Consider the following 23,376-nt stretch of genomic DNA (forward strand, 5'->3'; position numbering starts at 1 on the left):
AAAGCACAGTCTAAATATAAGACATTTTATTTACTGGTCTTGAGTAAAATTAGATTCAGCACTCATTCAAAATAAACTATAGAGAACCTCCTCAGCAAGCTGTCAGTACCTCAATTAGTTTTGAATGGTATTTCAGCTTAGTTTCATTTAATCTGATTTAGTAATTATTACTTACTCAAAAAATAAGTTTGCCTATTCAGGTGCAGGAACAGTCAATATTGCATACTTGTGGGTTTTGACATTTAGACCAACTTAAATATTTAATAAGCTGATAAGGACTTGGAGAACCATGTGGCTCGATACGTTGGCTGGGCAAAAATGGTGTGTATCATCACATCAGAACAGATTTCTGTACCGGCAGTGAAACTTGGAACAGCTTTCTGTGGGCAACTCCTTTAGCTGAGTCAGGATGAAATCTTGTCAACAGCTTCCCACACTGTCTGACTTCACCAACCACAGCGCCTACACGCTTGTGGGTAAGAAGCAGCATGATCTGTCTCTTGGTTAGATTAAATTTCTTCCATACTTAAGCAGTAGTTTTCATGTTAAATCAGATGTCGGATGGTAGTGCTGCCTCACAGTCCTCTTACGCTCCAATCTATTCCCAAAGAATTGCCTTGGGTTTTTTAGTCAATTAAGTAATGACATACAGCTTTCCACACTTATGCACAGCAGTCTGGCTGAGCAACAGTCATTCAAAGTGTTAAGATTTATTTTGCAAAGCATTCACAGGCAAAGCAGGGATCCCAACTACAGTAATGTGAAACCAGAGCTGAATTTTCTTCATGGAATTGTTTAACACGGAATAAGCTCCCAGTGTACAACCTGCCTCAGAGCATCGGTTTGGAGCAGCTCAGCTGTGTGCTCTAACACACGAAAGTGAGTGCTGCCATTCATGAAAAAAGTGTTTTCCCTTCCTTCACTGTTGCTTCCACTCAGGCAGCATTCCAGACTGTTTGAACACTTGTTCTTCTTATAATGCCAAGAAACAACAAACCCCTTAATTTCTCCTCCCAAACAAATTCTTGTTTTCTATTATGTTTTCATTTTAAATAAAAAGTAATTGATTTAAGGGATGAACAACTGACAAGAACACATAATGGAAAAATCCCACATAGTGTTATTTTTCCAAGATGCCAGAAGGGGTGGGTGTCAATTATTTTTTTTTTCCACACTTCATTTTTGAATTCTATTAGAGAACATCAGGAACCATTTTCCCTACACCCTCTCAGAAAACTTGAGAAACATACTGCGAGCAACCTTTAATCATAAAGAGCAAGATCAAGTGGGGGGAGGAAAAAAAAAAAAAAGCAAAAGGCTCTTACCACTGTAACATGAAGATAAAACCAGGAACTGCCAAAAAGAAAATTATCTTCTTTGAGACTGTAGTTGGTAGCTCCTGCCAGATTTAAAAGAACTGCACAAAGAATCACATGTGAAAAGTTTTATAAAAACAATCCTGCAGTGGAAAAAGGTTAGAAAGGAACAGGGTGATGCTAGTGAGAAGATGCTGTTTCAGTGCTATTGCTGACACTATCACCTACCTCTCCAAAATCAGTCCGTACAATATACATTAAAAATTTTATGATTAATAGTCAATTAACTTAACTAGTTACAGGTATCTCATTCAAGAACCATTTCTAAAGTGTTTCTTACATTAATAAATCAGAACACAGATGACAGCAGATTAAACAGTGTACATAGAGATTTATTAGAACAAGCACTAATAGCAGCAGTGTACAGAGTGATGGAGACAACGTACTGTATGCACTGAACAATAGTAATTATACAATTGCACTTCTTCAGAGATCTATTAGAAAATGCTTTTCAGTAAACAGTTTCCCAAATCTAGCATTGTTTGGATTTGCCTCTGAGGAAAAAAATACAAAAAATATGCTTTTTTTTTTTTTCTTTTTTTTTGGTAAGGCATTAGCAACATTCATTGGCAGGCTAAACAAGTCATTTGTACATGCATTATCCAATTACATTGCAACAGGTAAAAGAGCATCATGTTTCCTCAAAAACTAGAATTGTCTGTTTGTTTTTTGGACACAAAATTCTGGTAAATCCGACTCGGCTTAAAGGAAACAGATGACATCTTTTGTTACATTTTAGAGCACAACATAAACTATAGCATAGCCAAATTCACCTTTATTTCCTACCAAAAGCTGTAGGACTTCCCTCAGTTGGAGCTGGTATTACGGGTATTGTGTATGCCACATACATCACTGGGATAAAGTCTTAATTAAAATAATTTCCTTTGCTTACTATTCCCCCCACTACCACCTCCCTGAATCATGTGGCCAAAAGATGCTCAACTGTCACCAACATTAACTACTGTATGAGCCTGTTTTTTATTGCATGAGAGGTAGTCAGCGTGAGGCCTCATCTGCATTCTGCATTACTACAACAGTATGTTTAAAACCAACTTACAATGCAAAGACATAGAACAAGTGTTGCAGCTGCATTATATGGGAACTTAAAACTGGGTTTTTTTACTGCTACTTCCTGGCTAGGTTCAATCTCTGAAGTAGCCAGAGAACTTGATATACCAAAAAAGCCATTCTATTTATATGCAAAAGCCTAGAAGGAGAGAGGGGAGGCACTTTCTCACATTCATGCTTTTCTAGATTGAGATTAGGAATGTGCTCTTAGTTAGCCACCCCCTTCTTCACAAATCAGAAAGATCAGTCTCCTTTTTTGATTGGCACACAGTACTAACAACCCCCACTCGGGGCTGGCACCATCCTGGGTAAAGTACAGGGAAACAGGAATTGCAAATATTCTTACAATTAGCCTTGCCAGAGTGAGACATAATACGATGAATTATCATTGATTCAATCTCCTGTTCTTTCTTCGAAAGGCCATAAATAATTGAGCTTTGCAGATACATGTAGTTAACTGTTTTTTAAATACTAGAAGCCCCAGAAGAAGGTTCCAAAATGCAAGAGTCAAAGTAAAGTCAAAAATATTGCTCTGACTGACAAGCAGCCAAACCAGCTGTATTTCACATATTTATCTTCCACAAGACAGTGCACATGTTCAAAATCAAGCTTAAGTGTAACTAGTTGAATAGCTAGGCTTGACAGTATGTTAGGCCTACAGCTGAAATAGATTTGGGCAGCTAGATCATCCACTCCCCTGGGAGCAAACTGAGCTCAATGGAGTACCAACAGCAGCTCAGCCTCATCTGCATATGTGCTCTTTTGGTTGAGCAGGCAGGAATTAAAAATCAAGTACCACAAAGCCTGGTGTAACCAGGTACATTGTTTTGATTTCTTAGGATGTCACTGTTGAGCGTTTCCATCTGAACTTCAGTATCTACATCTTTTAAACTGAATTCAACGAGACTATTTGCAATGTTTATGCTAAGTACATACTGACGCCTGTGCAAGACCAGAGTCCAAGCAGATGTAGCAGAAAAAAAAAAAAATCTCAAATGTGCATTGCTGATTAGCTCTTGAGTGTGAAATAAAAGTCTATAGATTTGCAATATACAAATTATATCTTAACTATGTTATTGCTTAGCTGATGATGCTTAGTAACTGTAAGCAATACAATTGATTTTACAGGCATGATTACAGTCAGTATTTGGAGTCAGAATTAATAAGATGTAAAGAATAATCATCATGAAAAATACCCAAAACTTGTGAATAGTCAAGCACAAATGAATGCATTTGCAGGAAAGCAATCAAGATCAATCAAGAGAATTTTTTTTAAATGTTAAATTACTGAACGTACTATGAAGGACTAAACTTGCACTTTAAAAATTGCGATACTTTGAGTAGTTTATACAGTTTTCGAAACAAATATTTGCAAATCGATTTTCTATTGAGTTATTCAGAAATTACAGTAATGACTTTTTTTCCCAGTATCCTTTTCTTCTTCATCTCATTATGGAAGTCCACAGTGAACTTCTTAGCATAGAATTAAGGGTGCTGCAGGTGAGGATTAATATTACAGTGCTCAAAAAAGAAACATTTGGGTAGCTGGGTACACCTTTCTTTCTTTTCTTTCTTTCCCTTAAGTAACAGTTTTCTACTGCTTTTGAACAACAGGACAAATTTTGTCTGGGGCATCTAGGAACATAGACCCTTTCCAGTTACAGTCTGTTACTTCCCTCTAAAACAGACACTGTGTATCCAGTACCCAAAAGAAATACTGGCTCTGTATGTTAGGCTTCTAGAAAGCAACTACTTGCCTTTACAATTCATTTTAAAACCCACAAACCAACCTTCTGTATACCTTTCTAGCTGACACAATAGCATAATCACAGTGGAATGACTCCACGGACCTCCTTTTACAAGTATGCTACACAGAGAGGTGTACAAGAAATCAACAGATTTGGGGTTTTTATTGTAGAATAAGCACGGGCATATGGGTAAATCAGCAAAGAATGCTTTTTATCTATTTAGGTTTTGATGTTTTGGCCTGCTAAGGAACTGATGCAGGGCTGTTTCACATCTGAAATTAAAGGCTGTTAAAAGCAAAGAAGTTCAGTAAGGCAATGTAAAATTGACAACTAATCTAAACCTTACTCTTCTAACAGCATTCTCAGAGTGAGCAAGGTATAAATACTAAAATTTACTACATTTCATACATGTGCGTATGGGATCTAATCTCACCAAAAAAGTGTGACATTATTCCCAATTCATATTAACTTTGTGCAAAAATGAGAGAAAATTCAGAATACTTTGCTGTTGAAATACTGAGAAATCATAAGTCAAACAGTTAATTATAAAAAGGAAAATAGATAAAAGACCCAAAGAAGAGTCTTGCTACTAGTTACAACAAAGAAAATATATCTAATATCCTAATACAGAACTATCATAATGATCTCTCTGGATACCACAGTAGTTTAATTCTATGATGGCTGTTGACGTGCTAAATAAAGTATTTGTTTCAGACAATCTAGCAGTAACAGATAAAGAACAAGAAGTTGTTTTATGCATTTTGGTGAAGGAAAAGATTTCAAACATCAGACGCTAGCAGCTTGATTTCTTACTCATTTTATAGTAAATGATGTAGACATATATCAATATACAAAGAAGAATCACATCCAGAAAAGCCCACTGATATTTCTTTTTGGCTGAAATTTTAGTAAGAACTACAGATCCATCCTGTGGTGAGAGCTGGAGATTTAGCAAGATCTGAGCATTAGGTGCAAGACAGAAGCACCACTCTTCATGTCTGTGGAGTTCCAAACATCATTTAATTTTTTAAACTTAAACTTCACATGTAATTAAATCCTAGTGAGGAACAAATGCCTGAAAATAATCAGTTTAGAAATAATTATACAGGAACAAGAATGGTGCTTTTGCTAATCAGAGGAAAAGCTTAACTAAGGTAGAAGTTGCTGTCTTTGTGTTTATGCCTGCAAACCAAAATATACTCATCAGCATTTATTTCTCAGCTCATAGTCAGGTCTTGTTTAAGACTCAGCTGAAAATAAAATTCGTTGTGATCTGAATTTGTTATACTATATTTCAACCACTAAAGAATACCAGTAACATTTATTTCAAGAGCTAAATAGATCTAATCTCAAATTGGAACGATAATTTCAATGTTGATTCAAGACAGGTGACGAAGCAAGTTAAATATGGTTATGTATAATGTTATTATTGGCACTCCAATTTTAAAATATTTTATAAAATATTAAGCAAATAAAAATATAATTGAAGGTTTCATCTGTATTTCTTCAATACAGTTAAAGAAGCTATCCTGATTTTTCCCTTGCCTGGAAAATACCGAGGATTAAACATTTTCGTTTTGTTAATGTTACTGTAGTATTCCTTGTTCAGGTGAATTTAATAAAGGAAGAGAGAGAACATTCATCACAGGACTACTAGAAAAGAAATCTGAATTAGCAATCCTGAGTCTGACACCGATTGTCCTGAGTGGACCTGACAAATCAATTCCTGGGCCACAAGTGTAATCAGCCACACAACGTCAAAAAAAGATGTTGCATGTGTGGCTACACTGACTGGCATAAGGAATGAGTACCTCAGTGAAGAAGAACAGTTTTGGTTGAATATTTATCACTGTGTATGCTGCTCTTTTATAGCGCTTACATCAATTTGCTACTCTGGGTGTAAAAGATAAGTTACCTGCTTCTAACTTTTTGAAGGAATCTCCTCACTTCTTCCCTTCTTGCATCCCTAATATTCTGGGACACCAACATTATACATTAGCATAAGCTATCCCTCTTTCATTATTGCAGACCATTAAAAGTAGCAGTCAATATGGAAATACGTTTTAGTGTTTCATAGGAGACAGCATCTGGATCATTGCTCCAGGAGTAAGAAGAAGTAGCTTCACCATACTTCAATGAATTATTCATAGGTCAAGACAGAATATATTACACACTGATGATTACATATTCCAACTTTATGGTTTCCTTGTTTATAAAATATGTAACTCTCTTTCTCCACATTACAAACACACCTTTAGCCAAATGCTGGCTACAGTCATTATTTATAAAAGGAATTAAAACTTTCCTTCACCTTCAGAATTAATTCTGAGCAAATGTCACCAATTTTCCCTTTTCCATGCTGTCATGGATCAGTGGAAAGAAAAGTGGTATTAAGATAACCTGCCTGAAACTGATTCAACAGCTCTGCTGACGTTTTAGTTCATAAAAGTTAGAAAACTTTCTTTTGCTACAGCTGTGCCACTGACAGAGCTCCTGTGACTAGTTTCACTGTTGTCCATTGTAGTCCCCCCTTCCCTTTTCTTTTCTGAGGTTTTTCCAAGATTGTAAGGAGGAAAAAGAGGAAAAAAAAAATAAAGATATGATGAGTTTATAACACCACAAAACCCAAGAAAGGAGGACATGGGTATATAAAACACCTACAAGTACATTGCTATCACTTTTTAAACTTGCAAGATACCATATAAAATCCTTTCATAAAGAGACTTTCCAGTTTAGGGGAAGAAAGGCATAGATTACACCAAAGCTAACAAATCAAGGTGTTTTACATTCCCTAGTTTAAAGAGCAAACAATGTATTTGCTTTTGTAAGTAGACTCCTTACAATATATAATATCCAAAAATAAAATAAATTGCTGTAAATAAGCCATTTCTCTGAGCTTACTGCAACTTTCTTGCAACATTCTTGTGGATGGCATTCACTGTTCTAACGGAGCTCAGGGAGATAGCCTTCTGAGGAATAATTAAACCTTTATTAACACAGTCTAGAATCTTCTGTTAAGAACAACAACAACAACCTTTTTCCATGAAACTACTTCTGAGTGATACCAGAATTATAATAAAAGTAACCAGAGATAATGGCTTTAAACTGAAAGAGAGTAGTTTTAGATTAGATATCAGGAAGGAATTCTTCCCCGTGAGGGCGGTGAGGCACTGGAACAGGCTGCCCAGAGCAGCTGTGGATGCCCCATCCCTGGGAGCGCTCAAGGCCAGGCTGGAGGGAGCTCTGAGTGACCTGCTCTAGTGGATGGTGTCCCTGCCCATAGCAGAGGGTTTGGAACTAGATGATCTTCAAGGTCCCTCCCAACCCAAACCATTCTATGATTGATTGATTCTATGACTGTACCCCAGCCTACCTTGACTTTTATCAATATATGCTCTAAAGAGAAAATTCAAGTTTTATACAGTTATGATGACTGATACTTAATGACAGACAGGAAGAAAAGCCAAGATGATATTTTCAGCCCCAGTAGCTGCCAAGGTAAGTGGTTATGACATAGTAAGCTTTGTTAGCTTTCTCCCAGGTGTGTGTATAACACAGGGTGACTGGTGAGGCCATTTCAGTGTTTCTTACACAGTTCTGTCAATATTAATCTTTCCCCCCCAGCTGGAACAAACTCTCTAACTTAAACCCTCCTGTCATTTTTGCATATGAATACAAACACCCTTCCCTTTCAGGTGTATTTAATCTGAAAACTCTACTTTCGCTAGGCAGCCCCAACATTAGTAATGACATTTAAAATAGAATTAGTTCCTCAGATTATGACTGCAGCCAATGGTATGTTAAACAGCTAGTATTTATCTCTGCACCAGACAATATTCAAAATCCTTTAAAACAAGGAGACCAGACAAGCCTTCCCTATACTAATAGGGCTTTGCTAGTGAAAGCAAGTTTTGCAAAACTCACAGAAAATTGGCATGTTCAGCCCTCTTGGTTATTATGAGCCTCCCCTTCCTTCCAGGTATTTCTAAAAATTCGGATTTTTTGAGAGAAACTCTTTGAGCAAGACTGGATTGTGCTGGGCTCCACCCTGCCTGGTTCGAAGGTGAGAAAATCCCGTGTTGCCTCCATGGGAAACAGAGGGCACAGCCCAGATGCAAGCTCCTCATCAGGCATCCACGAGGGCAGGACCAGTGCTGGCTCCTAGTGTGCCTTCAGGTCTGTGTAATTTGTTTCCATAAAGCTCTGATAGTGTTCAGTAGGGAATTAAGGGCAATATCTTTCAAAACTGTGTCATGTATACGTACTGCAATACCCAACGTATGCCTAGTATGTGCTATTCAAACAATCCACAAATGCCATACAAGATCATTCACTCAGAAGTTCAAAATGAGAAAAAAAAGGGTAATATTATTTGTAAGATGAAAAGAGTATTATAGTGGGAATTCACTTTCAAAGCCAAATAGCAAAAAAACCCCTATTTCACACAACTTAATCTGTCTGAAGTAAGAATGGGTGTCTAGATGACTTTAATCAGTCATACTGTATGAAAATAACTTGCATTCAAATTGTTGTCTCCCAATGAGGTAACGATTTCTAATATGCAAAAAAATCTACCATCTTGTTAATACAGATCTATAATAGGAATGAAGCTATTTAAGTCTTTGTAAGACATCATATTTGATGAAAATAGCTATTAATATTATTACCCTATCATATCCGCAGTACCAGAACAGGGAAGAAATCAAGGTACACTTTTAAAATATTAATTGAAAGTACAGGTCACTATTGTGAAACTTAAACAGAAGAGTTGTGTATTTTTTACAGAAAAAAGTGTTTCGAGGAAACACAGGAAAAAGCAAAGGTTATGTCTTTGTAGTGAAAGTTAGAAGTTCTTAAATTGTTTAAAAGTTTATAGATGTCAAATGATTTACACTAATTTTCATCACATACCAAAGCTATAGCAATTAAATCTACTGAGTTGGTATTTTTCATGCCTTTCAAAAGGAAATACAGCCTGGATAAACGGCGTGAGGTGTATGGAAAACTTCCCAAATCCCCAGGCTTGAAGGGCATGGATTGATCAGTGGCTTATGCTCCGCTGGCAGCCAGAAACGAGGACAGCCCTGCACACATCAATTTTGTGACCCATGTCAATCAACATCTCACCAGTGACCTGGGCAAGGACATAGATGACAGACTAACAAGTCTGCAGATGACATTAAATCAGGAGGATGGGATGGCATACCAAATGGCAGAGCTTCAGCCAGAACGACATTGCTCGGCTTGAGGACAGGGCCAGAAGACACTTCATGAGGCTCAAAAGTGCAAAGTTCTGCACTTGGGGCAGAAAACCCCCCGTGCTGGGAAGGGGCAGTGGAGCAGCCGCCCTGCAGCACAGCAGGTTGTCTAAAATTTATAATTTGGATAGAAGCCTCGAGACCTACCCTCTGTTAACACACTCTCTTCAGAAACAGCACAAAATATTTCATGATGTCCCCCAAGGTTACAAGAAAAAAATAATACAAGATTTTGCAGAGAATCCAGGGGATTCTGTACTATAAAAAATTTCTTTATGGTACATCTGCTAGCACTTTTTACTTTCTGATAAAGACTGCAAATATTTTGTGATGCATTGATTTGTGTTTCTTCTACTTACTAATTAATCAATTTAATATTCAGTAGGCTTAAAAAAGTGCCTTCAATAGAAAGATTTAGCATATCACAGATTTTCATTAATTCTAAAAATGTTAATGTTAGTTTTCATTCAATGACTGCCAAATAAACAATCATAAAAAATAATTAAATCAGTGATACCATCTTTAGCATTCACTGGGTTTCAGTTTGCATTGCAAATAATGGCATTTACAAAGCACTAGTAGAACACTGTAAAACTAAAGGCCCTGCTTCTGTATTTAAATTAAAAACCTACTTTCAAAAAATTTGAGGACTTACAGTTACTGTCCCTCAAATGTAGTTGCAATCATGCTCACATAATGCTTTCTAATACCACGGTGACCTGCACACAAAGACTGGAGCATGAGGTGGGCAAATGTTTAATAATGTTGTTTTTAAGGAAAGTGACAGAGAATAATTAACTGCTATTTTGCACACAATGTGCCAATTTGATTCATAGTGTAATGTCACTAAAGCAAGTAGGTTGAAGTTAACCAAATATGGTTAAAAACCCAAACTTTGATATATTTTCATTTTCTTATAATAACAAGCGCAGAACTGAAAAAAAAAAAAGGTCAGATGAGGTTCAACTAGGAAAGAAAAAGATGTTATTTGAATAATTCAAAATTTTCTTTGGAAGAAATCCCATTAATCTGCACACAGGTTTTTTTTATATCAAATATTCATAAGTGATTCATGAGCAATCACAATTCTTAAAAAGTCTACCTAGTATTTTCTTTAGGTTTTCCTAGTTCTTCCTGATAACAGAGCTGTGTGAAGCAGCTGGAATTCATTCATAGCTAGTTTCTCTGCCAGGTGCTTTGTGATACAAACAAGGGGGAGAACTAAAGGCATATTAAATAATCAAAGTAATCTCAGTTCTGTACGAACCTGACTCTGCAAAAGGAAGAAGAAGGCGGAGAGCTGGGCGGGTGTAGCAATCTCCTGAGAAATGTTCAAGCAGCTCTGCAGGCAGGATCACAAACCTATCTAATGGCTTTTTTTAGGTCTCAGTACTGGAATCAACCTTAAATAAAAAAATTCAAGTGCACCATGTACACTGTGTATGTGCAGAAAGAAATACAGTGCATATGCATGAAATCTAACCTATCATCAGCATCTGGATGTATAAATACATGCATAAATGGAAGGCTAGGTCATACCATATGGAATGCAGTTTTTACCTAATAAAATTACTTTTTCCGTTTATTAAAATCTGCCCTCCTACTGCTTAATGTTTCAGAGATTTTCAAATAGAAAGTGCCAAGCCTTCTCCAACATATGTTAACTGAGGCTTAGCAACACATAAGAGACTTGGTTCTTAATCAAAAAATATAGAATCACTTTATAAAAACCTGTAAAACATAATTTTACACAAAAGCTATTTTGGCAACAGAAGTAGTAGTTGATAGAGACAACACATGGGAGCCTCTGCCATACTCTCAAATATAAATTTAGATAAGAAAATGGATGAGGAAAAAATGCAGCCAGTAAAGTAAACAATGTGTGTGGCAGAAAATAGTTGCATTTACAGTACTATCCAGCTCCTAGAAAGAAGCCAGAGATCATCCCATGAAATATTTCTGTGCTTTTAATGCTGCTGCAAAGCTTCAGGGAATTCTAATTGTATAAACTTTTACAGGGAAATGAGATTCACTGTGAGACTATGTCCTGCCAGTGATAAAAGTGATGATTGCATCTCAGCATCAAGAGCCATTTAGAATATGAACTTTCTGACTAGCAATTCATGTGCATTTACCAAAACTGTCTCAAATTCAACCAGTTCACAGTTTCTCCTCAGTCTGATTATACAGTCAGCTTCCCAAAGCTAAAGCATGTACAGTAGATCTCACTCCTCTAAAATACAGTTAGATGTTTTGTTGTCTTTTGATTTTAACTAATGCGGGTTCTCCAATATTTGTATCATGACAAAATCTAGTGCTTTAAAAATCTGCCCTTCACACAAGCCTAAGCATACGTATTTTAAAATTACTTACTGTACATCTTCATATTTTGTTTAAGGCATGAACAATGGCATATGAATGGGAACAGCTTCCAGAAAAGCATATCTTTTTGACAAAGGCCAGTCCAAGCACATCACACCAAAGGACTAACCTGAAGCCAGAAATGACACTGTTGTAACCCAAGCATTTTTAACAAAAATAGTTGAAACAAAATGGATTTTTTTCTCTTTTTCTTCTTTTTTTTTTTTTTTTTTTCCCATTTAAATTACATTACTCTTAATGTCTGTTTAAAGCACCGGTTGCAGTTCTGCATTTACCACCTCTTCCGAGTGACTTTGGATAACTCATCTGCTTCTTTTATTCTGAATTTTCAGTGTATTAAACTTCAAAAGGTTTCTGTTTCTGTTTGTTTGTTTCTTTCTTTTTTGTTTTTGTATTTTTTTAATGGCTGCTGCAAAATTAAAAAGATCCAGAAGTGGTCAGGGGCCTGGTCTAATGCACTTTCAAAAGTCCATTATAAAGATGAATATAAATGTGAATGACAGGTCTTTCCGTAGACCCACAAACCACGCTTAGCTAAGAAACATATTGTGCATAGTTATTTTTTTCTTCAAAGTGATATGTTTACTAGATCTACCTTCTCAGTTTACCAGAGTATGGGAATTTCTACTTTACTAAAGCCAGGATCCTTTCGCAGCTCCCAGTAGGTGTCATTGGTAACCCAGGCTTCCCTTTGATTAGCATCGATAACTTTCCTGTAGAAAGGAAAATAAATAAATAAATAAATAAAGTTCTGACCATAAATCTCTGCTCTCGTGCAATATGAAATCAAATTCCATACCTCTCTGATCCAACCCAATAGTAAACCTGATTTAATATTTCTAAAGGACACAAGAACAGTCAGGGGTTTAAATATAAAAATCAACCTCTACCTGTCATAAGTGGAAGGTTTAGAACAGCCAAGATTGCAAACCTGTTGTCTGATCCCCATGAGCAGGTCTTAGAGCCACATACAGCATCTTTAGCCATTACGGATTCTGATTATGTGCAGGGGATCAACCAAAAGATCTAGCTTGCAGAATGCAAGCGTTTTACCATGTATATTATTTCCACTGTATTTTGCTCATCTTCCACTCCAAAACTGCACCAAACACATTAAATCTTTTCACTTTAAAGTCCTCATGCTAAACATCAGGCTATTTGGTATGACTATCCCTTGTTTCAGAAGAATGCTTAATTAAAAACAAAAACAAACAGAAAAACCACCCTCCAGTCAAAATTAAACTGTCATTTAAGTGTATGTGTATATATATATATAGACATGTTACAGATACATGTACGATGCTGTTAAGTCACTATTTGCTACCTTGGTTTTGCAATGACTTAAAATAATAACATAGTTCAATCTTAGATCCTAATATTATACTTCTATTGCACTTTGGAGTTCAAAAAACATTGACCAAGGGGTGCAGCAGGCTTGTACAGCTGTTGTTCATTGTGAAAAAATGACATTTCAATTATGAAGCTTTAAAATATGCAAAAATTGCTTCAGGCAGAGATCAGGTATCTGATTATTTTTCTTAAAATTGCCATTTTCCAGGCTTTCACAATTAATAGACTACACTGGTGATAATTCTTGTAGCACTTTGTCCAGTGACACTGTAGGAAACAGAGAATTACTACTGAAATGAATAGACTCACTTAAAAAATTTAGGTACATATTCAATGCTGTTTTCTTCCATGTACCGCCTCCGACCTCGCTGGAGTTCCTCTATTCTTTGTTTCTCTGATGCTGCTGCTTCTATGTTTCCTTCCTCCAGAAGCCTGTATGAATAACAGCAGGTCCTATAGCAATCACACAGTGTCTAGAACAAGGGATTTTCTAGCACAAATCATCACTAAAGACCAGCAGAAGCCAAGGCTGTTGTCTATGTTATACCCACTTTCAGATCTAGTCACTACCTCGTAAAATAAGAACAACTGAGGTGTGACTCCCCAGTTACATGTACCTGACCTATACCCTAAGGCATACACTTTCTTCAGTAACTTCCGCATGTCACAAACACTGAAGTACTACGAACTGAGAATTGGGAAGGAATTAATGTTGCTTCCACTCCTAGCAGAAGGGCACAACATTTCAGAGCCTGTCTTTCCAGACTGGTGTGAGGAATCCTACTTCTGCCTAAAGATCACACTGTAGCTCCACTGTACCAACAAGATGCTTTCTATAATACTTTCCCTCAACTGGGTAAAGCAGAAATTTGACTGCAATGCTGAATACCTTCTCTGCTAGCAATCCTCTAAAGCTTAGTTCAGACTGTAGTGAAGACACACACAAAATTCAATACTCTGACAAATCCAGCCTTAAAACCACCCAATATAAGTGTATAAATAAGCATTCTTGCCTTTGATCTGGCCTGAATCGTGCATCTGTTCTAGGAAGAAGATCTTTCAGTAAAGGATCTAGTTCATTGAGCTCAATAGCAAACCTCGTGAAGCCATAATAACGTTCATAATTGGTTGGCATGGAGCCTGTAGGAGTATGTGTGAGAAAGAAAAAAGCTTTTTATCTATTGTTCTAAATATGCAAGAGATTAATTTCTTTATTAAATTATAACAGCAAAAATATTAATATATTTTACTCTTACATACAATTAAAAAGTATCAAAACCTATTCTCTAGGTGGAACAACATTCACTAAAAACTAATTTCAACTGCCCATCCTGCAGAAGTTATAATTACCTGCTAACAGACTCAAAACTTTTATGATCTTCCTTCCTTTCTAAATACAAATTACCGTTTTCAAGATTTTTCCAGTTAAACACAGTTTCCTGTTCGCCGGAAAGTGGGGTTATCAAATGTCTGTGTAAAAGCTAACCTTAACTGATCTTCAGAGTTAATTTTGGCATATAACACTCACTCGCAGACTGACTCGGCACTGCCGAACACCATCAGCACTAACGGCACTCAGAGTAGACATTGCAGAGAGTAAGGTGTACAGTAGGGTTTAAAATACTGTCACTACAGAGTAGGGTTCAAAATACTAACAATAATGACAATTCCAGGATAATCACTCTGCATGTATGAAAGATACTGTAGGTGCAAAGGATGACTAATTCAACCTCAGTGTCTCTAAGCAAGCAGTAAGTTGAAAACAGCTCCTGAAATCACAGGAGCTTGCCATCTCTGAAGACCAATCCTTTAGGCTAATAAAGCACGAAGACAACAAACTCAATTAACTGGCACATCCTCTTTCTTGAATCCAAATAAGCTACTCTGCTCTCTGTGAGAAGGCAGGCAGGCCCAGACATCCAATTATTTTTCTTTATTTTATTCCTATGTGGACCCCAAGACCCCAGAATATTTGACCAGGTGTCAGACTAAGATGCAGAAGACTATGCCCTGTAAGAACATGTCCATTTACCATTATTATAAACTGATGTAATTTCTTGTTTATTTGTCCAATACTTTGTATGTCTCCAGTAGTATTTTGTGTATTTAAACTAATGGCTAAGAACACTTTACATAGTTTAGGGTTACACTACAGAGCCTGCCAGAGCTCACTACAAGCTTCTTACCTGGCCTCCATATGCATTTGGCTGAAGGTGCAACCCCACAATAAAGGCCTTCATGCCACTTTCCAAAAAGGCGATGAACCACCTTCCCTTCTTGATCTATCACAACACCCTGGACCTCATTTACATTTGAATTCCAGTAGTTCACCTGCAAGTTTAACAAAGAATTACTAGTTCACACTGGGTTTTGGTTACCTATTGTACCAACACAGACACTGCATGAATCTTAGTTTGTGGCACCGACTGTCCAAATTTTGTATCGGAACAGTTCACACAGAACCAAAAATATCAGAGTTTGAAATGCAGAAGATGTGGATATTAATTGATTTAGTATAACAGATGAGAAACCCTGAATGACGTGTGATTTTATTATAAAGGTATTTAAGTTATCTGCATATTTGGGAACTATATTGTTGTTCATTAACTCACATCCCACAGAATTCAGCAAAAATGACACTTTGAAAGCTGCAAGATCAGACCCAGCCACCTCTCTTCTTTCTATATGGAGAAATACTAAGTATACTTGTACATGTAAGGGAATCCTTCGATGGGTGCTGCACACTACTGTTTGCAGCAGGGAAGTCATTCAGCCAGTATTACTTGTTAGTTGTTGCTTTCTGTTTCTCTTCTCTGTTTTGCTTTTATTAGACACTTTTCTTTTTTACACCTTCTCCTACTGAGGCAGTTGCCCATTCTCAGAACAAACATCAAAACATGAATTTCAGATTTACGGTAACGCACAATTGCTAACATTGCAGTGGTATTGATGTATTTTGTTGCAATATGAAGACAACTTACTTTTAGGAAAAAGAATTGATAGTAACATAGTTATACAGTAACCTGTTTTTATATATGGTCCTTGCCTGGATATTAAAATCCTATGAACCTAAACAGTGTTATTTAATCTAAAGAGATATAATATTGACTACCAAATTCTAGTAAAGGCAAAAGTAAAATGGCACAGAACTCTACAGTGACGTTGTGTTTTCATTGTGGTGACAGAAAAGCTGACATTTCATTTTTAACCTAAAACCAGCAACAGTATAGCACACAGCTATACAGCAATGCAACACACTGATAGAAAATGTTCAATGGAATTAGAGCCATACTACTTGATATAGCAATCTTACTTGACAATTTACATATCTACAAATGCTGGTAAGACAAAATGTGGAATGTAGATTTCAGGAATACTGAAGAAACAGCTTGAGGTATACCTAAACTGTGCAGTTCTATGAATATATGATATGTATTAGAATACATGTTACCTTGACAAATGTGAGTTTACAAATGCAAACACTGCTTTTTGTGTTTCTGATAGTTATCTCTCCATAGTGTTCTATCCACCTCCTTCCACTAAGAATATTATGTATGCAAGTAGTGACTTTGTTCCAGACATAGTAGTCTCCGTACCTAAGAACAGATTAACAAGTAGTTGGTAACATCTCTTAATCATGATCATTACAGAGAAAAAAAGTAAAACATAGCTCCATTATCATAAATACAAGACCATATTCCTCAAAAACTTATGAAACAACAGTTTACTTTGATAAAGCACTGGTTCTGAGCATGTTACTAATCATCCACAGAGGAGCTCACCTAAGCTGTAGTGCAGAGAAGTGAAGAACGGTGCTATGAACCACAAATCCAGACATTATGAACCACTAAAACCCTGCACAGCATATTCACTGTCCTCAGAGCACTAAGTGCTTTGGCTCCAGTTCTTTTAGGGGCAGGAGAGTGACCCAAAGATCAACATAAAGCTGAATTGATGTTATAAGCAGACAATGTAACTAATTCACAAATAGAACAAAACAAATATGGAAAGGAGATAACAGAAAGGAAGTAGGAAGCAGAAGCTCACTGGCACATCATCCGTTTCCCTCTCTAGCAATTACAGTCAGAGCATCTCTATTGTCAAACAAGAGAATAAAATGAGGGAATTATATTGTGCAAAGCACATTCTCCTTCAGGGCTGAGAGGCAAGCAAGACGACAGAAGAGAAAGATGCTCCTGAGTGTATTGACTTCAATTTCATGAAATGGATAAAGAGGTGAAGTGCGGTGATGCCATACTGTTAGAGGCAGAAGGAAAGGCTGGCTGTAATGTACATGAGCAACAACAGTACCGCAAAACCAGCAGACATGTTTAAAGTATCCTCTCCCTGCATATTTTCAGGATTTAGAACTTGCAACCAGTCTTACCTGTGGTGAAACTTCTCATTACTCTGTCAAGGTCTGAGGAACATGCTTTGGCTAATCTACATTTTGAAAAATGACCTTACATTGTTACCAGTAGTTCTTCTGAGGGAACACTTAGTAGTATTGAGACCCTCAGCAAAGACAACGCTAGCTGCTGGCAGTCCTATATCGCAGCCTTGTTCTGAACAGCTGATCGCTACTGCACATGCAAAACTTGGGTTCTCTCTCCTAAACCAATTCTATCCCACTCTGTCTATTGCTTTCTAGAGAGTTTGTATACTTTTCCTCCAAAATGCCAAATGGGTCTTCAGGCTCAAAAACGCTTCAGTATCCCCACTTGTGCACTAAGGAGAGATTTGAGCCAGGCACTAACTCTCACCAGTACAATTCATGTGATGTCTGCATACACTTCCCCCAATCCATTCACAAGGCAGCACAGATTAGATTGCAGCAAAGACTGAAAACAAAAGGAAAGAAGACAGTAGCTTACTTTGGAAGAGTCACATTCAAGGTTCCAACTGGCAGAATTTCCATTGATTTCCCCCAGAATTTGTTTTTCCACCTGATATCTGAATATAATAGTGAAAGATTTACAAAACTGAAAAGACCAAGGCCTCCTCCTTGCAGTGATCTGTGTGGCACACGAGATGACCTATGCTACATCATCCAATTTAAAACAGGACATTATGCGGTTGCCATGAAAAGACAAAAGAAAACAAAACAAAAGACTAGAAAATGGCATTAGGTCAGAAACACTAAAGATAAGTTTGACTTTCTTCTAGGAGTCATGCCTCAGCTACATTATTGTCAAATCTCTCATTAAAACATTCAATACAAATCAAATGCATATGCCAGTAGATACAGGAAAGGAAGAACTGCTTGTTCAACTGTGTAAAAAGAACTGCTTGTGTTTGTAAGAAATGATGATTTTCTTGGTAAAAGGCTTTTAAGCAGAAAAGTATAAACCGACTGCAAGTGACAAGGGAAGTTGTATTATAACACATCTGCTCATTCTTAAGATTGAGAATTTGGAGTGAAGTAATTCAGAGCCTCAGTTCGTAGTATTTTACTACAAAAATAGTAAGTACGGAAATTTTGAGTAAGTTCCAAATGCAAAGCTCAGCTTGTACAGACAAAGTTTTTACTTGCTAATAAAAAAGGAGTTTATGCTTTTGAATTAAAGAAGTATACCTTGCCAAAACACAAAGTTCTTCGATTCACAGTGACAGGCCGAAATGGGAGGATGGTGGCTAACCTGGAAAACAGTTTGTCTGAGTTAAAAACAAATCATTTTTGTTTCTAAGACAACAAAATTGTTACTGCAATATAAGAATACTAAATAGCCCAGACTATTTATTAGCCTATGAAAACAGATGCAACTTAAGTTTGTACTTGAAATGCTTCCTTGTGATTACTATAAAAATATATACCTTCTAGCACTTAAAGTTCACGCATACTAACAACCTTTCTTTACTACTAAGAAAGCAAACCATTCTAACCAGAAAGAAAAAGCAAAGTTGCTCTATGAAACAAAGAAACCAAAATCTAAATCTAAACAGGAGTGTCTATCTACAAACAAGTTTTACCTGCTCTGAGAAAAATCGAAATCCTTTGTCTTCTCTAATGCATTCATAAGTTTCACCAAGCACTGGGTTAAATGGCTTGCTTCCTGCTCTAAAGTATGTAGAGGCATAGCCTGATGCTGCAAAGGCAGCTATGAGAACCTGTGAAAATACAGACAAGAACGTAAGTGACAATAGGCAGAGATGCTAGTTCATTTGTGTCATCACTGTGTGATATCACACAACTCACTCCACTGAGAGTGAAATCTGGATTAACGAAGCATGCCTGAGAGTGAAGCCATATATCCCATTCAGAACCAGTATTAACCAAATTGTATCAACAAAAATACGGTTTTCTTCATAGCCTCAGTCAGGCCCTTTCAACAGTCTCCTGAAATAACGATCTCGGCAAGATACCATTTTTCTACCTTTGACCAGGCTTAACACTAACGATTTAAAACACAGACGCAGCTCTAGTCTGTGCTGCCAGTGAATAAATATTATTGTTTATTTAAGATAGCAAAGTCCTGATTTTTCAGAGAACAGTGAAGAAGCAGGTAACATATTTACAGCACTGCTACCACTGATGCTTTGGGTATTCAGCATTTCTGCCAAGTAGACCCACATGCCTCAGCCTGGGTGTGCGATTTGCATTTTTAAGGTGCATGTTAGAAGTTTGGCTCGTATCCTCACTGTTGCACTAGATATCTGTAGCAGAGAAGGGGATTGAATCCACATTTCCAAGGAAGCTTTCGGTTGCATGATGGCTTTTCCTTCCTGAGCTCTCCTGACTCCTTCACTACTCATCTCCCAGGCTTTTCAACAAAGGAGACAGAGTCCTGCAGGGAAACATCCTGCTTTACTCAGTACAACTCTGCCCAGTCCTACAGGATCTCCCTTTTTTGAGGGACATAAGGAGTCTTGTAGGAAAACAGCATGCAATGATTAATAACTCAACCCCCTATCATAAGACAGGTCCAACTCCTTCAGTGGCAAGGAAAAAATACCAGTGTTCAGTAGCACTCAGTCTCCTGCAGGCCATGTGAATGTGGCAGTTCACGGACCTGAGCATCCGGCTATGAAAGCCACAGGGAACCTCTCTTCTCCCAGGTATCCACAACACTGTCAACCCACAGCAGGGAACAGCAGATATGCTCAGCAAGAATACTGCCAGCTTTCCCCTAGCAGCCTTTCCCTGAGGAAAAGGAGACATGGCAGATCAAAACACCCTGAGAGCTGAACATATGCTGTCAGTTAAAAAACCAAGACACACTCACAGGGGATCTGAAGTCAAGCTTCCCAGGCAAACCTTGGCTTGGTGTTTTGGAACTTCTTTATTAGAAATTGCCTAGGATGACATCTTATTGACACCTACATTGATCATAAGCCAGCCACAGATTTGATTAGCTCTTGGAGGTTGCTGGACTTGATCACTGAAAGCCAGGAAAGTCTGCTGCAGGGTTAGAAACTGCCAATGCCTACACAGACACTCCTAGAGACTGAGATCAGCCTTCACATCAATGAGTCACAATTGCAGGACCTGGTTTGAAGCCTTGTTCAGATCCAACCTACCACCTGTAATTGTTCACAGCATTCGTGTAGCCCAGCAGGGAGGTCTGTTGTCTGTGGACAGGGAGAGCAAGAGGACTCTGCACAGGCCTCCTCTCAACAGCTCTTTTTAATACAGACATAAGAAGTGCCACACTACATTTATTACCATGCGTTCATAAGGATCATCCGTTTCAGCAGCCTTGTCCAAGAGTTCACTGTATTCCAGCTCTTCACAAAGATGCTGCAAGGTATTCAGAGGTTCATTTAGCTCAACTGGCATGGATACTTTGGAAAGATCTTTGCCAATGTTATTTCTCAAAATATTCCACAGATTGATGTTACTGGTGTCAGGGCTGGGAGCTGGGAGACAAGTTCTCCGTCCATTCCTGAATGCACCTCCTGTTAGCTCACCATTAAGAACTGGAAAGGAAATAAAACTATCATAATAAGAAAGCACCAGATTAAAAAAACCCAGATTTATCCATTGAACCAAATCACAGCCAGAACAAACAAGCACAACTTCAGTGAATTCAGCTGAGTTGGTCTTGTACAGACATGCAGTAAATCTGGTACATGAACATAACCAACATAGTTTCCCAAAATTTAAAACATAGTAGTATACTTTGCCGAGAAATGTTGTCTGCAACACTGGTATTGTCCTCGGATATGTTATCACTCACATCACTGATATAAGATTCATCATCAGAAGCCTAAAATATAAATAAAATACTAATTAAGTCAAATACATATAAAATATACTAACGAATTAGACAAAGATAATTAATTGAAACACAAATATTCAAAGAAACCATCTTTACCCAATTAGAGCTTTTAACTAAATCAACTGGATGTTTCAATCAGCCCATATTGCCAATGCACAAGAAGTGTAAAAAAAAAAAAATGCTATGCTCTCATGATGTTTCTCATTTCCTTGTTATGAAGCCAAATACAGACATAAAATCTGCAAAAAGGTGACTTCAATTGAGATCAGAGATGAACGAAAAATTGACAACATAATGCGCTGGGCACAGGAGGTGAGAAGAGAGAGACAGATTTGTGTTCTTTATAAAGAAGAACCAAGCAATAAAATGCAGCTTGTGTTTCAGCAAAAAAATTCTATAAACATCGAGCTATCATTTTGCAAAACAAGAACCACATCAGTGTTAAGACTATTTTTGAGATTTTTATTAAACTCTTTTTTTGTCCAGAAACATTGTTCTCAAAATGTTTTACAGTATTTACTGATGACAGAATATTTATTATATGGCCTATACCATTTGGGAGTGATTTTGTAAAGTTTCCATTTCGTTTATACCATGCGCACCAATTTTCCACACTGATATAGACAATCCAGACTACTGAGATAACATGTACTTTACACCTACCAGAAGCAATAAGATAAGCAATCATTCCATTCTTTAGATGAACAACTATAGCCATGGTTGTGCCAACTCGTGGCACATGAGCAATCCTTGTCAAAGAGAAAATATGGCGGCACGCTCTTATTTCTTCTTACAGAAGAGTTGGGGTAGACCACAGTGCTACCGTAGTTTTATAAAAAGGTATGTTAAAAAATATATATTTTTTTAATTGAAGAATTTATTCAGGAAAGGAACATGATCCAGAAGCCTAAACTGTTTCTGACTGCTTCAACTTTGACTTGAGTGAGGAAATTTTTCATGATTATGTCTACTTCTCTGATTACAGAGAATAATTTTATATGTATATTAGAATAATTTTTTTTTAAATAATATTTTAGTTGACTGCATAGATAGACATAATTTCTCCTATGTCATCCATATTAGAAACTGCCATAGTCTAGCAAGGACATGTACCGAACAACAGCTACTGATACAAACCATTTTCAACTCATTTTTCCACTTCAGGGAACTTCTGCACTCCATCGCAAGGGAGTCTCAGGTTCATTTACCTACACCTTACACATTCTCATACCTTTTGTTCTAAGTAGCATTACCAAAAAAATGGTGTCATGCTGTCAGAGCCTACCTCATTTTCGGAGGAGCTGGCAGAGAGAAGCACCTCCTGTGCATCAAAGAACTCTGAAATGGACTCAGACATCGAGAGCCTGCTCTCGTTAGAAACTTGCTGAGCCAGTGGCAAACTGACATGAATTTGCTCACCCGTCTGCAAATAAAGCACAGACAATTAAAGTATTATTTCTAATATAAAAGAAGTATGCATAGAAGGGGTAAATCACCTGAATAATTTTTCTATGTCAACTATAAGCACAGATAGTAAAGAGAGCATTTTAGTAAGGCTTTGTGTGTACTGACAATTACAAAACAAACTGCATTTTGAGCACTGAGATACATCTCTTCATTTGAGCATCAACTCAAATCATCAACTCAGCATCAACTGCAAAGTTTTAGCGGCACGAATAATCACACATCTAGTTCTGTATCCGGAGGAACTATTTTGTGGACAATAGCTGGATTGTGTCAGACAAGTTCAACCATGAAATTCAGATGAAAGGTCACCTGGTCATAAGAAATTATATCACTGGGAGGCAGCTTTGATACAACCAAAACTCAAATATAAAGCTTTATAAGGTCAGGGAGTTATAAGTTACTTTCAAAATAAATGCACTTGAGAACCAGTTTAGTAACAAAGATTTGAATATTCAGGAGGATGGCTATAATATAGATTTTTGTGCTTTTATCCCATGTTTGTACTCCA

The 23,376-nt window shown here is 37.2% G+C and overlaps 1 protein-coding gene across 12 annotated transcripts in view; it reads right to left on the reverse strand.

The window, feature by feature from the left end:
• Window positions 1-1,628: 1,628 nt before the first annotated feature.
• Window positions 1,629-23,376, reverse strand: part of OSBPL6 (oxysterol binding protein like 6) — a 105,571-nt gene continuing 83,823 nt past the window's right edge. For 11 of the 12 annotated variants that reach the window (XM_065637139.1, XM_065637143.1, XM_065637144.1 and 8 more), the window contains 11 exons: window positions 22,687-22,824; window positions 21,302-21,389; window positions 20,846-21,099; window positions 19,153-19,290; window positions 18,758-18,821; window positions 18,057-18,135; window positions 16,634-16,778; window positions 15,369-15,513; window positions 14,196-14,322; window positions 13,492-13,614; window positions 1,629-12,545 (listed from right to left, as the gene is read on the reverse strand). In XM_065637139.1, the coding sequence (XP_065493211.1) occupies window positions 12,437-12,545; window positions 13,492-13,614; window positions 14,196-14,322; window positions 15,369-15,513; window positions 16,634-16,778; window positions 18,057-18,135; window positions 18,758-18,821; window positions 19,153-19,290; window positions 20,846-21,099; window positions 21,302-21,389; window positions 22,687-22,824 (1,410 nt within the window). In that variant the 3' untranslated portion in view covers window positions 1,629-12,436. The remainder of the gene's footprint in view (window positions 12,546-13,491; window positions 13,615-14,195; window positions 14,323-15,368; window positions 15,514-16,633; window positions 16,779-18,056; window positions 18,136-18,757; window positions 18,822-19,152; window positions 19,291-20,845; window positions 21,100-21,301; window positions 21,390-22,686; window positions 22,825-23,376) is intronic. The other variant, XR_010606364.1, reaches the window with a different exon arrangement.

The sequence above is a fragment of the Caloenas nicobarica genome, chromosome 6, assembly GCF_036013445.1.
Source record: "Caloenas nicobarica isolate bCalNic1 chromosome 6, bCalNic1.hap1, whole genome shotgun sequence".
Taxonomy (NCBI): Eukaryota; Metazoa; Chordata; class Aves; order Columbiformes; family Columbidae; genus Caloenas; species Caloenas nicobarica.